Here is a 17,684-nt window from a genome sequence, read left to right as displayed (position 1 = left end):
CTGCAGGCACTTTTTATTTTCTTTCCTCAAGCCTTGTGGGGTAATGTGTTATGTGACAGCTGGAATGAACTAAATCTAAGTATTACAAACAAATCCTTGTTCCTGTTATTAGTAGCATAGTAAAAAGAAACCTCAGCAACATTACACCTAATAGGATAGAAAAGTCCTGTATTATTTATGGCTTTAGTGTAGCAGCAGATTGGTAACCGGCAAAATATTTGCAAAGTGTTGTCTACATGTATGAGAATACATAATGGTTTATAAGTAGATTAAAAAAGAACCAAAAAGCCTTACACAAATCCGCTGTGAAGCACAGTAAAGCCTCCTTAAATCAGAAGTTTACATGTCATCTGTTCACCACAAATCCACAAAATAAGGAATTTAGGTCTCATTTTAGGGTAGTGGGCAGGACCATGCAAATAATTCCTTTATGCTCTTGTGGTTAACTTTGCATCCAGAGCTGCAGGTCTTAGCAGAAACAACCTAACATTATGGAGCTGTTTACTCCAGACTGCATATGGCTGTTTCAGATAAGTTGATCATCATCAGTGTCATGCATGGAATCCATCGCTTCTGTGGAGTAGGGCTTGCGGGAGCAATAGGAGAGGATAACCTAATATATATCGAGGGGGCGAAAAGGAACCAAAAAATCAATAAGAAATTATAATCAAACGGGTTATGGCATTGTTCCTTTAAGCGGCCCATAGATGATTTTGATTTTCTTTCTTTCTACCATGGGTGGAATGCCTCCCGCAGTGCTTTTGTGCTCTGCCGGGGGGGGGGGGGGGTGACGGGGCAGGTGGTTCACGGGGACCCGGGGGCCTTACCGACTGGCAGAACACAGTGATTTCTGCTAGTGGCTTTAGCCGCCGGCAGTAATCACATGTAACAAATTTGACAGGCTGGTTGTACCCAAATCAATCGATGGATTAAAAGAGAAGTAAAGGATGTTTTTTCCCCCCAATAATACTTCCCTAGGTGGACACAGTATCGGTCAGATTGATGGGGACAAGGGCCAGTGGTTGTGGGGGTCTGCGGGCAGGGGGCTTATCGGTATCTGGAAGCCAAATCCAGCCCCCCCATGTTTGTTTTTTTTGGGGGGGAGGGGGGGCGGTAGCTTTCATTGTGATTGACGCTGGATCTACACTGGGGGACATTGTTTTTGTTTTGTTTTTTAAATAAAGGAATTGTCAAAAACTGGCTCTGTTTTTATTTTTGAAGGGAGCTTTCAGATTATGATAAGCCCCCCCACCCGTAGACCCTTACAACCATCGCCGGGGTTGCCCCCTGCCCCAAAGCACCCCCCCATGTTGAGGGCATGTGACCTGGTATGGTTCAGGAGGAAGGGCACCACTCAGCAAAGGTAAAGAGGATACATACCTTGATCAGAAAGCAAAAATGGATCATAAAGTAATTTACAGTGTATTGCAAAAGTATTCACCACCCTTGTTTTTTTTTTACCTATTTTGTTACATTACAGCCTTTAGTTCAATGTTTTTTTAATCTGAATTATATGTGATGGATCAGAACACAATAGTCTAAGTTGGTGCAGTAAAATTAGAAAAATATATACATAACACTATTTTTCAGAAATACAAAAATGATAATTGGCATGTGCGTATGTATTCACCCCCTTTGTTATGAAGCCCATAAAAAGCTCTGGTGCAACCAATTACCCTCAGAAGTCACATAATTAGTGAAATTATGTCCACCTGTGTGCAATCTAAGTGTCACATGATCTGTCATTACATATACACACCTTTTTGAAAGGCCCCAGAGGCTGCAACTCCTAAGCAAGAGGCACCACTAACCAAACACTGCCATGAAGACCAAGGAACTCTCCAAATAAGTAAGGGACAATGTTGAGAAGTACAAGTCAAGGTTAGCCAAATCTTTGATGATCCCTAGGAGCACCATCAAATCTGTCATAACCAAATGGAAAGAACATGGCACAACAGCAAACCTGCCAAGAGATGGCCGCACACCAAAACTCACAGACCAGGCAAGGAGGACATTAATCAGAGAGGCAGCACAGAGACATAAGGTAACCCTGGAGGAGCTGCAGAGTTCCACTGGAGAGACTGGAGTATCTGTACATAGAACGACAATAAGTCGTACGCTCCATAGAGTTGGGCTTTATGGCAGAGGCCAGAAGAAAGCCATTACTTTTAGCAAAAAACAAAATGGCACGTTTTGAGTTTGCGAAAAGGCATGTGGGAGACTCCCAAAATATATGGAGGAAGGTGCTCTGGTCTGATGAGACTAAATATGAACTTTTTGGTCATCAAAGAAAACGCTATGTCTGGCGCAAACCCAACACATCACATCACCCAAAGAACACCATCCCCACAGTGAAACATGGTGGTGGCAGCATCATGCTGTGGGGATGTTTTTCACCAGTCAGGACTGGGAAAATGGTCAGAGTTGAGGGAAAGATGTATGGTGCTAAATACAGGGATATTCTTGAGCAAAACCTGTACCACTCTGTGTGTGATTTGAGGCTAGGATGGAGGTTCACCTTCCAACAGGACAATGACCCCAAACACACTGCTAAAGCAACACTTGAGTGGTTTAAGGGGAAACATGTAAATGTGTTGGAATGGCCTAGTCAAAGCCCAGACCTCAATCCAATAGAAAATCTGTGGTCAGACTTAAAGATTGCTGTTCACAAGCACAAACCATCCAACTTGAAGGAACTGGAGCAGTTTTGCAAGGAGGAATGGGCAAAAATCCCAGTGATAAGATGTGGCAAGCTCATAGAGACTTATCCAAAGCGACTTGGAGCTGTGATAGCTGCAAAAGGTGGCTCTACAAAGTATTGACTTTAGGGGGGTGAATAGGTATGCACATTGACTTTTTTTGTTATTTTGTCCTATTTGTTGTTTGCTTCACAATAAAAAATAAAAAAATCTTCAAAGTTGTGGGCATGTTCTGTAAATTAAATTATGCAAATCCTCAAACAACCCATGTTAATTCCAGGTTGTGAGGCAACAAAGCATGAAAAATGCCAAGGGGGGTGAATATCTTTGCAAGGTAATGTATTTAGTAAAATATGCAGGAAATCGTGTACAAGCCAATAAATTTAAATCATGAGCTGAAAACCCCTTTAGGTAAACATTACTCTGACCTAAAGCGTTTCACTTACATTCTGTAATGTGAAGAACCTGTTCTTAAAAGATGTCCAAGAAGGAGATCATATTTTACCTTGTCAGCGCTCCACTTTACACTGAAAAAAATAACCTATTTTCAGGAGTTGAAGGATTCATACAATGACTTTAATGTAGAGAAGTTTCTGTCTTAGGGCCGGTTCACACTGCTGTGTGGTGCGAGATCACATTTGATTTGCATGGAACTGCAGTGCAAATCACATACGATGTTTGTGCAATGCGAATTCAGCCATACAGATAGTATGGCTGAATTCACATTGCATTTGGCCAAACTCGCACAGAACCCTTTTTTTGATCCGCAGCAATCCTGTCCGAATTTGCAGATCGCACTGCAATATGCAAACTGATTTTGGGGTGTCATTAAATTTTAATTGACACTCTCAGCAGTTCGCATAGAGCAGTGTGAACTGCCGCTGGGAGACATGCAATGTGGGAGACCGCAGTGGATTCACAGGGTTCCTGCATCGCTGCGGTGTGAACCAAGCCTAACTCCTATATACAGTCAGGTCCATAAATATTGGGACATCGACACAATTCTAATCTTTTTGACTCTATACACCACCACAATGGATTTGAAATGAAACGAACAAGATGTGCTTTAACTGCAAATTTTCAGGTTTAATTTGAGGGTATTTACATCCAAATCAGGTGAACGGTGTAGGAATTACAAAAGTTTGTATATGTGCCTCCCACTTTTTAAGGGACCAAAAGTAATGGGACAGATTAACAATCATCCATCAAACTTTCACTCTTTAATACTTGCATAACATTCCACTTCTTTCCCTTAAAAAACTCTTTGTTTGCTTTCGCAGTATGCTTCGGGTCATTGTCCATCTACACTGTGAAGCGCCGTCCAATGAGTTCTGAAGCATTTTGCTGAATATGAGCAGTTAATATTGCCCGAAACACTTCAGAATTCATCCTGCTGCTTTTGTCAGCAGTCACATCATCAATAAATACAAGAGAACCAGTTCCATTGGCAGCCATACATGCCCACACCATGACACTACCACCACCATGCTTCACTGATGAGGTGGTATGCTTTGGATCATGAGCATTTCCTTTCCTTCTCCATACTCTTCTCTTCCCATCACTCTGGTACAAGTTGATCTTGGTCTCATCTGTTCATAGGATGTTGTTCCAGAACTGTGAAGGCTTTTTTAGATGTTGTTTGGCAAACTCTAATCTGGCCTTCCTGTTTTTGAGGCTCGCCAATGGTATACATCTTGTGGTGAACCCTCTGTATTCACTCTGGTGAAGTCTTCTTTTGATTGTTGACTTTGACACACATACACCTACCTCCTGGAGAATGTCATCCACCAGGGTTGTTTTTCGTGGTCTTTTGGTGTTGCTGAGCTCACCGGTGCGTTCTTTCTTTTTAAGGATGTTCCAAACAGTTGATTTGGCCACACCTAATGTTTTTTCTATCTCTCTGATGAGTTTGTTTTGTTTTTTCAGCCTAATGATGGCTTGCTTCACTGATAGTGACAGCTCTTTGGATCTCATATTGAGAGTTGACAGCAACAGATTCCAAATGCAAATAGCACACTTGAAATGAACTCTGGACCTTTTATCTGCTCCTTGTAAATGGGATAATGAGGGAATAACACACACCTGGCCATGGAACAGCTGAGCAGCCAATTGTCCAATTACTTTTGGTCCCTTAAAAAGTGGGAGGCACATATACAAACTGTTGTAATTCCTACACCGTTCACCTGATTTGGATGTAAATACCCTCAAATTAAAGCTGAAAGTCTGCAGTTAAAGGACATCTTGTTTGTTTCATTTCAAATCCATTGTGGTGGTGTATAGAGCCAAAAAGATTAGAATTGTGTTGATGTCCCAATATTTATGGACCTGAAAGTACAGTAGTGACCAGGATGTTATCATGAGATTTGGCCTGTACAGTCTAACAAGGAAAACAAAATGCTACAATTCTACGACTGAACACTGCACACAAAATTCTTCACCCTAAGACATTTCTCATACAAAAAAAAAAAAAAATCAGTAGTTTCCAGGTGGGTCTGACAGTTCCACAGGCATACTACTACTGTCACAGGCCAACTGGTTATGGAAAACAGGACAGCTTGTATCCTCCACCTAGTATTAAGGGTTCTCTGGTACTGTAATGCAAGCCTGTCTGTGAAGATTCTCATGTGTCCAGGTCATGTCGCATCTAGTAGTATTAAGTCACATTCAACTGGACTTTTGAAAACTTTAGTTATTTTTTAATCCGCGGTGGTGCACAAAAACCCATAAGTGAACAAAAAAGGTGCATATGGAAGCACACACAAAAACGTGCACTTCAGGGTTTGCTTTTGTCCACCCCCCCCCCCCTGAAGGAGTAGGACCTTACCCTAATGCCCTGGGATGCAAGGCTCCTGACAGGAACAAGGTTTCGAACTTGGACTTGGTCCACCTAGCCAAAAGGCCTGGCGGATCCCTCTCCTCATGGTCAGCCAAAGCCAACCAACGAGTACTAAGTCGGTCGAGGGACTCTTCTGAAGAGAGACCCCTTAGTTCAAGGGTAGAAGGAGCCTAATGGCCACACATCCTGCCCCTAGATTTCAGGATAGGCCCAAGGACCACATTCTCCATCCAGTAAAAAAAACAAACACAAAAGTGAAACATGACAAATTGAAGGAGAAAATAATTAATTAAATAGTGACCGTGCAATGTGCACTGGCTAGGCCCTGAGGCCTAATTTTTTTTTTTTCCAAATAGCGAATTTTTTTATTATGAGTTTTAGTGATACAGAATAAAGGAACATGAATAATCACATACATTGTTCAATGCATCCATAAGTAGTTTTAAACATATATCCTGTATGGCTTAGCTGTCTTTAGTTCCTATGATAAACAAGATAGCAAATGCAAACTTCATTTAGTTACTAAATGGTAATCCAATCTTCTTGACTGGAATAGAACTAACAAAAAAGAAAAAAGACATAAATATAAAACAGATATTTGTAGTTGAAAACAAAGTTGCGTAAACCTGTGGTATATAGGGATTAGAAATAGGATAGGAAGAAAAGAAAGAAAGAAGGGGGAAGAGAAGAAGAGCCTTCTAGTTGATTTTATTACCTGGTCATGGTGGGTCCTCCCGGAGGCGCCACAACTCCCAAACCCTGTTATGTGCCTCTAGTCTATCTTGGATTCTAGCTGTCATTTTCTCCATCAGCTCTACATCTCTGATTCTAGCGTATAGGTCCTCAGCTGAAGGCGGGGTAGTGCGTTTCCAATTTAAGGCTATTAGGCAGCGCGCTGCCGTAAGTATGTGTCGCACTAATTTTTTGTATGGTCTACAAATTTTAAGTGGTGATAGTCCTAATAAGAAGAATTTTGGAGTCGCTTGTACTTCGGTTTCTAAGAGGTGGGCGAGGAGGTGACTAACCGTCTCCCAGTATTGAGCTAGCAGTGGGCAGGTCCAATACACGTGTAAAAGAGTGCCTTTAGCTCCCTGGCAACGCCAGCATTTATCTGAGCTATTTGGAAAGATTGTGTGTAGCACATCTGGGGTCATGTACCAGAAGTAGAGGATTTTATATGTGTTTTCTTTACATAGCGTGCACATTGAGCTCTTCGCTGCCTGGTTCCATATTGTCTGCCACTGTGCTAATGTGATGTCTTCCCCTAGGATCTTTTCCCACTTGAGCATGTAGTAATGCTTACTTTGTTCCTCTAGGGGGATGGTATTCAAGATTTTATAGATCTCTGATATAAGTCCCTTCTGTGTATTGCCTGCTAGAATACTGAGGCCTAATTTTGAAGACCGCTCATAGCTTATCCAAGCTATACGTTTAGTTTCAATGAGTTTCTGGAAAATAATCCAGCATATTTATATCTACACAAGTAGCATGGAGGCCTTGATAAAATCACAATGCAAAATGCAGATGAGACTTTGACAATTGTGGAAACACCTTGTTGTAATTACATTATCCAATCCGTGGTGTAAGAAAGGCTTCTTGGTGTTATGCCTTCTATTTACATGGCTGAAGGTGTTAATGATCTACCATGCCAGGGTAGATGTATTAAAAAGGCATTATATGTGGAGTACATATGGTGTTGAAGCCCTCACTCCTGTTCAGAGATGGTGTAACAGTTTCACTTAAATGGCCTCTATTGTGAACCACTTGTCCTCTCCTTTAAGGACAGTGCCATGTCACCGTCTTTAAAGGAGTATCCACAATTTCCCAACTCCCATCCTGTTCTTGGACAGTAATGACTGCCTTTCATGGCTGATGCAAAGTGATTGGATCGTGGTGTCTGTGCTACCTGTGTCAGTGTAAATGATGGTGTATGTTTTTTTTTTTTTTTTTTTTTACACTCATTAAAACTGAAGACATGGCTTGGATAAGTTACCAAACATCTTCAACATTACAGTACAAGTTCAGTTGAATGTGACTACTACTAGATACAATTGTCAAGCAGTGCTCCTGTCTTCTTATCACTGTGTCCGGAAATAAAGCCACCAGTCCTGGGTACATGTTATGGTGTCCAAGAACCAACATGCTAAAGTCCTTCCTACCCAGGCTTGGGTACATATGGAAGTGTTGGTTCCCACCCAGGCAGTGCAGTTGTGTCAAAAAATGCAAAATGGTATAGTTACACTATACAGGCTATGGAGAGGAATTAATGCTTTTTACTTTTTAAGTGTTACGTTCTCAGTTTATACATTGGCAGAATACAGGCTGCCTTATACAGTGGAGTGCAGTTATTCTTATATGTGCATAAAAAGATCAGTGGGATCGTCTTGAAAATGTGGGTGTAGGTGTTCTATGGGTAAAAGCATGAACATAAACCAGACACCAGAGAAGAGATGAACAGAAACACCAATAACAAATGTATACTCTGTATTACTTATGTAGGTGATTGGAGAGTGGAATTGTTTTTCTAATACTTTGGTGCAAGTAGGTGTGAAGATTATAACCGTGTTTGTGTCAGTGTTGCTAAGAATTGCATCCTTGGTTCCAAAGGCTTTTATATATGCGCTGTGCCCTCTGTGATTTGTGCATGAGCTGTTTTACTCTTTCCATTTGACAACTGTCCACCTTTCCATTCTTCTACAGGAAGAGATGGCTAAGAACCTGCTGGCAGAGTTCAACCTTGGCTGTGATGCCCACGAGACACAGCACGTGTACAGGGTGTACGTGGCCACTTTCTTGGGCTTTGGGGGCAATGCTGCTCGACAAAGATATGAGGAGCACATCTTCCTCAGTACAATGGAAAAGAACAGGTTAGAAACACAGCCACATTTTTATTGTTTTATACATTTAAATGTAGTTTATTTGAATGCCTTCATTTGGCAGTGCGTTCCAAAAATGAAATGTTCGTGAACCTGCCTACAGTACATCTCATTCACAAGAGTCAGAAGCTGCCCGATGCTCTCTTTTGCAAGAGAGACAGCTGATTTCATTCTTACTACAAGCTAGAGTTTTTATAGTGATTTAATTTTTATAGTAATATGTTTGCCTTTAAGCTCCACAATGCAGGAGAAATGCAAGAGCAATATAAACTTTCTGTTTGCAAAGATGGGTCTATCTAAATCCTAAACTTGTTTTTTAGTTTTGCATAGTGAAAGTAGAGTAGGAAATGGCAAATCCCTTGTCAGTTTTTTTAAATTATTTTGCTTTCTGTGTCCCATTGAGGAAATTTTCCTTCACTTTCTGTCCTATAAATATAAGGCTGCCCATATATTATGCAATTTTCTTTCCTTCAATCACAGATTGAAGGAAAGAAAATTGCTTGATTCTCATATCAACACAGTCAGGCAGACTATACATTATGCAGTTTTGTTCCCTTCAACCACATGTTGAAAGAAAGAAAATTGCTCAATTTCCCCATTAACACATTCGGTGTGAGTGGGGGAATCCCTCTCGCTGTGCTATTGTATTCTGACAGCGGGAGGTTTCCCAGCTGTCAGAATACAATGATCGCTGCTGGCCGCTATAGCAGCCATAGTGATCGAACAAAAAAAACCTGACAGGTTGGTTGTACTGAAGTTGATCAATTGATCAATTTCAGTATAACCTGCCTGTCCATAGGTGGATTTAAACTGGCTGGTTCCTGCTGAAACGGCTGAACTTCGATTTGTCTATGGTTGTCTTTACAGAGCGAGAAAGAGAGGAAATCTCTCCAAAGTAATGGAAATCCCCTCATGGGAGCATATGTCCCTATTAGAATATTTGCCCCTCTACTCCTTTATGGGGACAACTCACGAATTTGGATTTTCCCTTATTTTTGCCCTTCTAGAAGTGGTTACCGGGGGAAATGGAGGTTTTCAGCGCATCTAATTCTCATGACATGTGAGTGTGACCGGCTCTCAATGTAGCCGGTTCACACATGTCCAGGGCGGCCGCGGTGCAGTTTCCAGAAGGGGCCTGTGCGTTTTTGGGTCTGGTTCAGGTGCGAATTCAGGCAAAAAATGCACTGGACCCCAGGCTGAAAACCGTGGGCGCACATATGTGAACTCGGCCTTTAAAGTGGTTCTAAAGTCAGAATATGATTACTGTCAGCCCTTCTGTTCTACCAAGCTATACTACATAGTGTAAATGTTTGTATAAAATTATGCCTCTAAATACCTTCTTTCAGGTCATTTCTGTTCGGTCACGTGACCCCTGGCCACTCTCCTTCCCCGATCTAAGGGCTACGGTTGTAGCCCTTTAGATTGGGGAGAAGAGCGACCAAAGGTCACGTGACCGATCTGAAAGAAGGTATTTAGAGGCATAGATAATGTAAGTAAGATCCTTCGCGCTATCAAAGTGAATATATGCTAATTTGATAAGTGGCAGCAAGATCTAAAGTGTATAAATGCACTTAAATGGTATAAAGTAAATAATGATCAGCGCAGCTTGATAATATATATAAAATAAACGATAAATGATGTGCAAAATCGCTAATTGCGATTATGCAAATTGCTAATGGTGCTGTGCAAAATAACTGAAGCAACAGTAGCCCTATGTTCAGTGTAGATGAATACTGAAGTGCCTATGTTGTAACTGTGCAAAACCGCATAATGATGCTGTGTAAAAATCGCCAAAAAACAACAATAAACAGTGCTGAACAAACCAATCTGAGTATGTGCATATAGTGTTGTGCAAATGCAATAGTGATTCTGGGTATTAATATACTAATGTAAATGCATAGTATATATTAAAGTGCCAATAGCCCTATGTTCAGAGTACATAAACATAGAATGGCTAAGTTGCAACTGTGCAAAAACGCATGATGCTGCTATGTAAAATCGCTGGGTATATGCTAATTAGATAAGTTGCAGCTAGATCCAAAGTGTGTAAATGCACTTAAATGGTATAAAGTAAATGATGATCAGCGCAGTTTGATGATATATATGAAATATTTAACAATAAGCGATAAATGATGTACAAAATCGCTAATTGCAATTATTGCTAATTGAGATTATGTAAATAAATAAATAATGATGCTGTGCAAAATAACTGAAGCAACAGTAGCCCTATGTTCAGTGTAGATGAATACTAAAGTGCTTATGTGCAAAAACGCATAATGGTGCTGTGTAACAATAACAATAAACAGTGCTGAACAAACCAATCTGGGTATATGCACGTATAATAGTAATTCTGACTATGTTACAACTGTGCAAAAACGCATGATGCTGCTGTGTAAAATCGCTGAAAACAATTGTCAGCTCACAGTCACAATTTTTAACACAAGCATTGTGTTATTGGTATTATACATCATTATTTATTTATTTTACATATTTTGTGGTTACACTGGAATTAGGGCATTAATATCTAGGATCATTATTGCATTTGCACAGCGCTTAGTGCACGCACTCTGATTGTTTTTGTTTAGCACTGTTTATTGTTGTTTTCAGCAGTTTTACACAGCAGCATCATGCGTTTTTGCACAGTTGCAACATAGTCATTCCATGTCTATGTACACTAAACATAGGGCTATTGGCACTTTAGCTGTTTTGTACATAAATATATACTATGCATTCACATCAGTATATTAATACCCAGAATTACTATTATACGTGCACATACCCAGCACTGTTTATTGTTGTTTTTTAGCGATTTTTACACAGTATCATTATGCGGTTTTGCACAGTTACAACATAGGCACTTCAGTATTCATCTACACTGAACATAGGACTACTGTTGCTTCAGTTATTTTGCACAGCATCATTAGCTATTTGCATAATCGCAATTTTGCACATCATTTATCGTTTATTGTTAATATTTTATATATATCATCAAGCTGCACTGATCATTATTTACTTTATACTATTTAGAGGCATAATTTAATACAAACATTTACACTATGTAGTATAGCTTGGTAGAACAGAGGGGCATGCAGTAATCATACTCTGACTTTACTGACTTTACTTTACACAGCGGGGAAGAGATCGCTCACACACAGGACCTGACAGGCAGGGGAGAGGGGGAGAGTGGAGAGCAGCAGGATAACGGAGGCATGTAAACTGACCACGGTATCATGAATTGGCAGGCATGATTACTGTGATCAGTTTACATAGGGGGACACAGGAACAGGCAGGATTAACCAGTTTTTTTACAGCATAAAAAGGGACAGATTAGACAGCACAATCTCAATACTGTTTATCCTGCTATAAGGGAACAGGATCTTTTTTTTTTTTTTTCTTCTTATTAGGGTTATAACCTCTTTAACACCAACAAACACATAAACCTGGTTTTGGCCACAGTTCTAAGCCTAACTATAGAGCACTGAATTATAAAAACCATAATCAAGTTGTCAGCACAAAAATTTGTGGTTCAATAAATGTTGGGGTCGGTGACAGTTCTCTCTCCCTTAAGACTTCTAGGGAAGAAGTTGGGACAGTCTCCAGACATGCCATACCTGGATCCATGCCTTCCTTTGGACATCCCAGATAAAATACAACAGGGGGCACAAACCATGTTTGTACGTGGAACAGGTGACTTTCATCTCTGCCATCGAATCATCCAGCCTCTTATGAACTTATCCAATGAAACACAGACTACTTTAAATGGTATCTACCAGCCACCTCTGCCATACCACAACAGTGAGTTCTATGGCTTCTCAGAGTTCTATTACTGCACTGAAGATGTGCTACGTATGGGTGGGGACTACAACTCAGCGCGCTTTCTGAAGGCAGCACAGGTAAACTCATGTCACCTGCCATTTACAAACCAATGAGGGTTAGGTTAATATTTCTAACAGCTTCTGTGTTTGTTCTCAGGATTACTGTGCCACTAAGTGGTCTGTTTTAAAGGAGAGATTTGACCGTGGTCTGTATGCTTCACATGCTGATATGCACCGACTTAAGTGAGTATTAAAAAATAATGTAGTAGTAAACAATAGCAGAACTTTACTCCTTATTTGTATAACCACTTCAGCTCTCATACCTTTCTACCCCTTTTGGACCAAAGCAATTTTTAAGTTTCCATTATGGGTCTGTTTACTCGTACACAGGGCATTTTTTCAGCTGGAACTTGGTGGAACTCAGTTCCACCACCTCTGGCTCAGGCCTGGCTTCTGTGTTTACAAGTGACAGCTTGTCTCCCAACGGTTCCCACAGATCTGACCTGCTGAGCGGCTCCCACTGAGTGCAGGATGGGGACAGGGGAGATGCAGGTGCCCGGGGCATAGTGCGGATGCCTACACCTCTACTGGATGATTTTCCTGCAAGTGAAAGAGGTGATCATCCAGCTAATAAAGCAACAAAAGTAAGACTTGTGGAAGATGGTGGAGTTTTAAAGGAGGGGGAGAAGATGGGACGGTGGTGGTGGTGGGGGGGGGGGGGTTGCAAGCAGAGGTCACAGCTGATGAGGGGTGAATGTGAGATGTGGATGGGGGATGCAGGGGTAAGCAGCTGTGGAAGAAGGCTGAACTCTGAACTCTGCACTCTGTGTGCAGCGCACCCCTGAACTCCATAGTATGTACATAGCGCACCCCCGAACTCTGCACTCTGTGTGTAAACCCCTCCCCCAAACTCTGCGCTTAGTACCTAATGCACTCCTGGTATTTAGTGCCCCTTTAAGATCCTGCCACCGTAAGTGAAATTTGACCACACCCACTATTTGATACAAAGCCTCAGGCCAGTAGAAGGAGCTGATGCTCCAAGCTTGTAGCCAATCCAATGCAGTGTTCCCGGCTGTCTCCCCACTTCCGGTGACGTCATTTCCGTGCATTCCACGCTGGTTTTGTTGGACTTCCTGGTGGACACAGGACGGACTACAGACCTCCCTGTACCCCTACAGGGAGGTCTGTAGTCCGTCCTGTGTCCACCAGGAAGCCCTTGAATACAGTGCGAGGACGTTTAGGAGAGACCTAAGTGACACTCTACTACAGATGAGCATTTTTTAAATCTATATCTTGTGAGTGTTTTGTATCTTGATCATTAAATTGTTTACACTAAAATGCGATCGGATTGTGTTGTTGGAAATTCCGATCGTGTGTGGGCTCCATCGGACTTTTTCCGTCGGAATTTCCGACACACAAAGTTTGAGAGCAGGATATAAAATTTTCCGACAACAAAATCCGATCGTTTAAATTCTGATCGTGTGTACACAAATCCGAAGCACAAAGTGCCACGCATGCTCAGAATAAATTAAGAGGAAAGCTATTGGCTACTGCCCCGTTTATAGTCCCGACGTACGTGTTTTACGTCACTGCGTTCAGAGCGATCGGATTTTCCAACAACTTTGTGTGACCGTGTGTACGCAAGACAAGTTTGAGCCAACATCCGTTTGAAAAAATTTGCTGGGTTTTGTTGTTGGAATGTCCGATCAATGTCCGATCGTGTGTACAGGGCATAATACTACTCAGGTGGCGCTTCCTGTCTTTCCCTCTTTTCCCACTATTTGATACGGTTTGGAGGGTGTGTGGGGGTCGTGGTTAAGTTCCTGCACCTATTTTCTGAAAGAAAAAAACCCTGCTCATAGAAAACCTTGTCATTCTTTTGACATAACAAAGTAATACATAGTCTTTTTGGGGGGCAAACTAGGCTTGCCTTGCTCAAATTATTTTCTATTTCATCCATAGTCAAAAAGACCAAAAAAATGTATATATTTTTTTTGACCAGTATGGGTTAAAAAAAAATGTTTTACTGTAAAAAAAGAAATAAAAATAAAAGGATATATTTTATTCTCTAATGTGTCTCATTAACAATGATCCTAAAAAGATGTTTTTGATGCAAAAGCCTAGCAGTTGTTTGCAAATGAAAGAAAATAAAAAAAGGAAAATAATAATGGAAAAAAATAGTAATGAAAAAAAAAGGGGAGGAATTTGATCTTATATTATGCTGGCCATACACTGTGAGATTTCTCTCATTCAGCCCAACAATTTCCTTGTCCATGCTAAATAAAGTGGATGGAGGAACCTTTCCTGCCGACTATTGTTCTGTAAGCCCTATCAAGTAGGACCGTCTGGTCACACTTGTATTCACTTGTATGGAACTGTACTGTTTCCCTCCATTTTGTAAAGCGCTCTACAAACTATAAATCCTGTAAAATAATAATATCTACACAGTGAATGCATCTGATTGTATGCAGCCTCTTATTTGGCCAACAGATTTCTGCCATGCTCTGTAGATTTTCAGATGGAAGGATATCGAGCCAGATTAAATTCAGTCCATGTAGTAAAAGCATAATTCCCCTGCAAAGTAAAAGCATAATGGGCTAGTATGTATTGCACACTAGCCCATTTTGTGCCACTTACCTGCACACAAAGTCTGCTATCCATCTTCACCCTTCTTCCTTCTGGGGCTGCCGACTCCGGCTCTGTGACTGGCCGAAGCCGCGTGACATCACTGTCGTGCATGTGCACGGGAGCCGCCAGTCACGGCACACGCTGTGGGAGAAACGGCACGGAGGGCCGTTTCTTCACTGTGCATGTGCCAATGACAGCGCAGTGTACATAAAATATCTCCTAAACGGCACACGTTTAGGAGATATTTTCAGTACATATAGGCTTACCTATATGTAAAAATAGGTCAGGGGGGTTTATAACCACGTTATGGGTTATTGAGGCTTAAAAAGAAATACATTTTTAATGTATTTTTTAACTTGTAAGGTTTCTTTAAAGCCCAGCTGTGGGCAAATAAAAAATGATCTACAACTGTAATTTTGCACAGGAGCAGTTGTATTTTGACTGCTGTTCCTGTTGTGTAATGCAAAGCAATCCCTGGCTGCCATTACGGACAGTAATTGCTGGTAATAGTGGCAGGGGAGAGGAGATGAATGTAGAACTTGGGAACTTTGTTGATGTTGTTCAGGACACATGGCCTACATCTATGCCTAACATCCTCAATTGATTATAGCATTTTTAACTTTGTGTGAAAACATTTATTTTTGTTAACCCACTTGCCTGTACTTAAATTAGAACCATAAACTCCAATTAAGAAAATTTTGCTGCAGCACCTAATTATAAGTTCATCTGCATTTTCAGTTTTCTTTTAGCCCCCCCTGCAAAGTCCCACAAATACCTGTTGGTTCAACCAGTGCAGCTTCCCATGATGGTATGACAACAATGCTGCACTGCTAATGAATTCAGAGAAGAGTTGCTATTCTCATATAGTCTTTTCCTGTACTACAGTGGGATAAAAGGATGTTGCAGCTATCAACATTATCATTGCGAATTCAGAAGTCTGTAGTATCTGGCTGTTCCTAGCACTCCCTACTGCTTTCTGGATTGGCAGATCTGCTTCTGTTTACTGTAACTCTCCCACTATAAGCTGCAGTGTCTGTGGGGGGGGGGGGGGGGGGGGTATTGACTGTCATTCAGGACTTTAGTTGTGGTTTAGAAAACTAAGTGCCATAACCTATAGCAACCAGTTATAAATACGTAGCTTAAAACGCCCACTATGCCATCCCCAATGCACACCTTGTCGATCATTAGGTCTGATCTGTTTTCATATTTCTTATCTAGTTTCATCCATGTCATTATGATGGAATTAATATAAGCACTATACACTTGAAATTATTTGAATTGGTCCTAAAGTGGTAGCTGAACCAAGATAAGCTTTTACATAATAGCGAGAAGTTCCCTTATGTCTGGGTAAAATAAAAATAAAATTAAAAAAAATTAGCAAATCTCTGCAATACATGCACATTTTCCCATGTTCTGTTTAAAATACCTGTTGATCCTGCCAGAAATTAAGTGAGCTCCAGTGAATTTCCTATGTAAGCTGACAACAAAATGCTACTGCTGCACTGATATCCCAAGTAATATTTTCAGCCCTGCCTAGTTCTCCCCCTTCTGGATGACAAAACTGACTCTTCTCTCCATAACATAAAGATGGAGTGTTATGTAATCCCCCAGAGAAGAACAGGGTGGAGCTGGCAATGTTGCTTGGGATTTCAGTGCAGCAGAGGCTTGTCAGCTCACTAGTATCCTGCTTTTTTTGCTAAACATAGTCCTCACAATTTGTGTGTCTTGTCTGACACACACTTGAAGGGTTTTGGTCATCGGGTGGGATTTCTGTGCATTGATTTAAATGTGTGATTATTTTTAGGTTTAATGTTAGAACCTCTTCCAAAAACCCTTGTCCTGTTTTGCATACAGGTACCAGTGCTTCAAGTCAGCTTGGATGTATGAAGTCTTCCACAATGGTTTCTCATTTCCTGCTAATTACAGCAGTCTAAAGACTGTGCTGCAAGTGTATGACAAGGAGGTGCAGTGGACGCTGGGAGCCATCTTGTATAGAACACGATTTTTACCACTGAGGTATAAAATACAAAAAAAAAAAAAAAACAAGTTGTGTAGCAATGAAGATGCTTACTACTTCCAATTATTTCAGGTACTTGTATAGCGCCATTAATTTACACAGCGCTAGTAGAGTGCGGAAAGGTTAGAGACTCTGAGTATGGCTTTATCGCTGTCTCTGCCTTCCCGTTCTAGGGACGCTCACACCCTTCCTTTTCCTGTACAGGTGTCACAGGGGCTGGAAATAAGGGAAAACCTCCCCAAAAAAAGCACAGCTGAAGTTTTAACTCTTTCACTCTCAATCCAAATCTGAAAAAAATTGTTTTTCTTTATTGTCCATTGAGGGACATAGGAAGTCTTAAAACTTTTGGTTACGCTGTCGCCTACAGGGGAATTTGACACTGGCAGACAGAATAACCCCTCCTACTACCAGCATGTCTCAGTTCTTGTCCAGTGTCCCAGGAGGATATATGTCTTTTCTTGCTGTTGTAAAGACTAGCCTATTATTTTATGAACAGTTTCACTTTTTGTTAGATGCAGGAGAGATAAAACCCCTAGAGCAGGGGGTGTGGCTAATTAATTTTCCCAAAGGGCCACATGAGAAGCTGGGACTGTTGAGGGCTGAACTTAATTCTGCTCAATATGAATTTTGGACCTGGGAAGGTCCGTGAGTAAAATATACATGTAAAAAACAAACAGCTGGCACTAGGAGTCATAGATACAACTGCTCAAGAAATAGGTCTCTTTCAGATGGTGGGTAGTCAGGGGGTGGTGAAGATGGATGGCTGCCCACCCAAACTGTAAAATTACAGCCGGACAGGGCTTTTTCACATGC

The 17,684-nt window shown here is 41.1% G+C and overlaps 1 protein-coding gene across 3 annotated transcripts in view; it reads left to right on the top strand.

Moving 5' to 3' along the window:
• Positions 1 to 17,684, top strand: part of ENTPD4 (ectonucleoside triphosphate diphosphohydrolase 4) — a 91,440-nt gene that overhangs the window by 62,472 nt on the left and 11,284 nt on the right. For all 3 annotated transcript variants that reach the window (XM_073622213.1, XM_073622211.1, XM_073622212.1), the window contains exons 9-12: positions 8,236 to 8,402; positions 11,980 to 12,304; positions 12,384 to 12,469; positions 16,709 to 16,870. In XM_073622213.1, coding sequence (XP_073478314.1) covers positions 8,236 to 8,402; positions 11,980 to 12,304; positions 12,384 to 12,469; positions 16,709 to 16,870 — 740 coding nt within the window. The remainder of the gene's footprint in view (positions 1 to 8,235; positions 8,403 to 11,979; positions 12,305 to 12,383; positions 12,470 to 16,708; positions 16,871 to 17,684) is intronic.

Source organism: Aquarana catesbeiana, linkage group LG03, assembly GCF_042186555.1.
Source record: "Aquarana catesbeiana isolate 2022-GZ linkage group LG03, ASM4218655v1, whole genome shotgun sequence".
Taxonomy (NCBI): domain Eukaryota; kingdom Metazoa; phylum Chordata; class Amphibia; order Anura; family Ranidae; genus Aquarana; species Aquarana catesbeiana.
The sequence above is the reverse complement of the archived record's forward strand: the minus strand, read 5'-3'. Positions and strand labels throughout refer to the sequence as shown.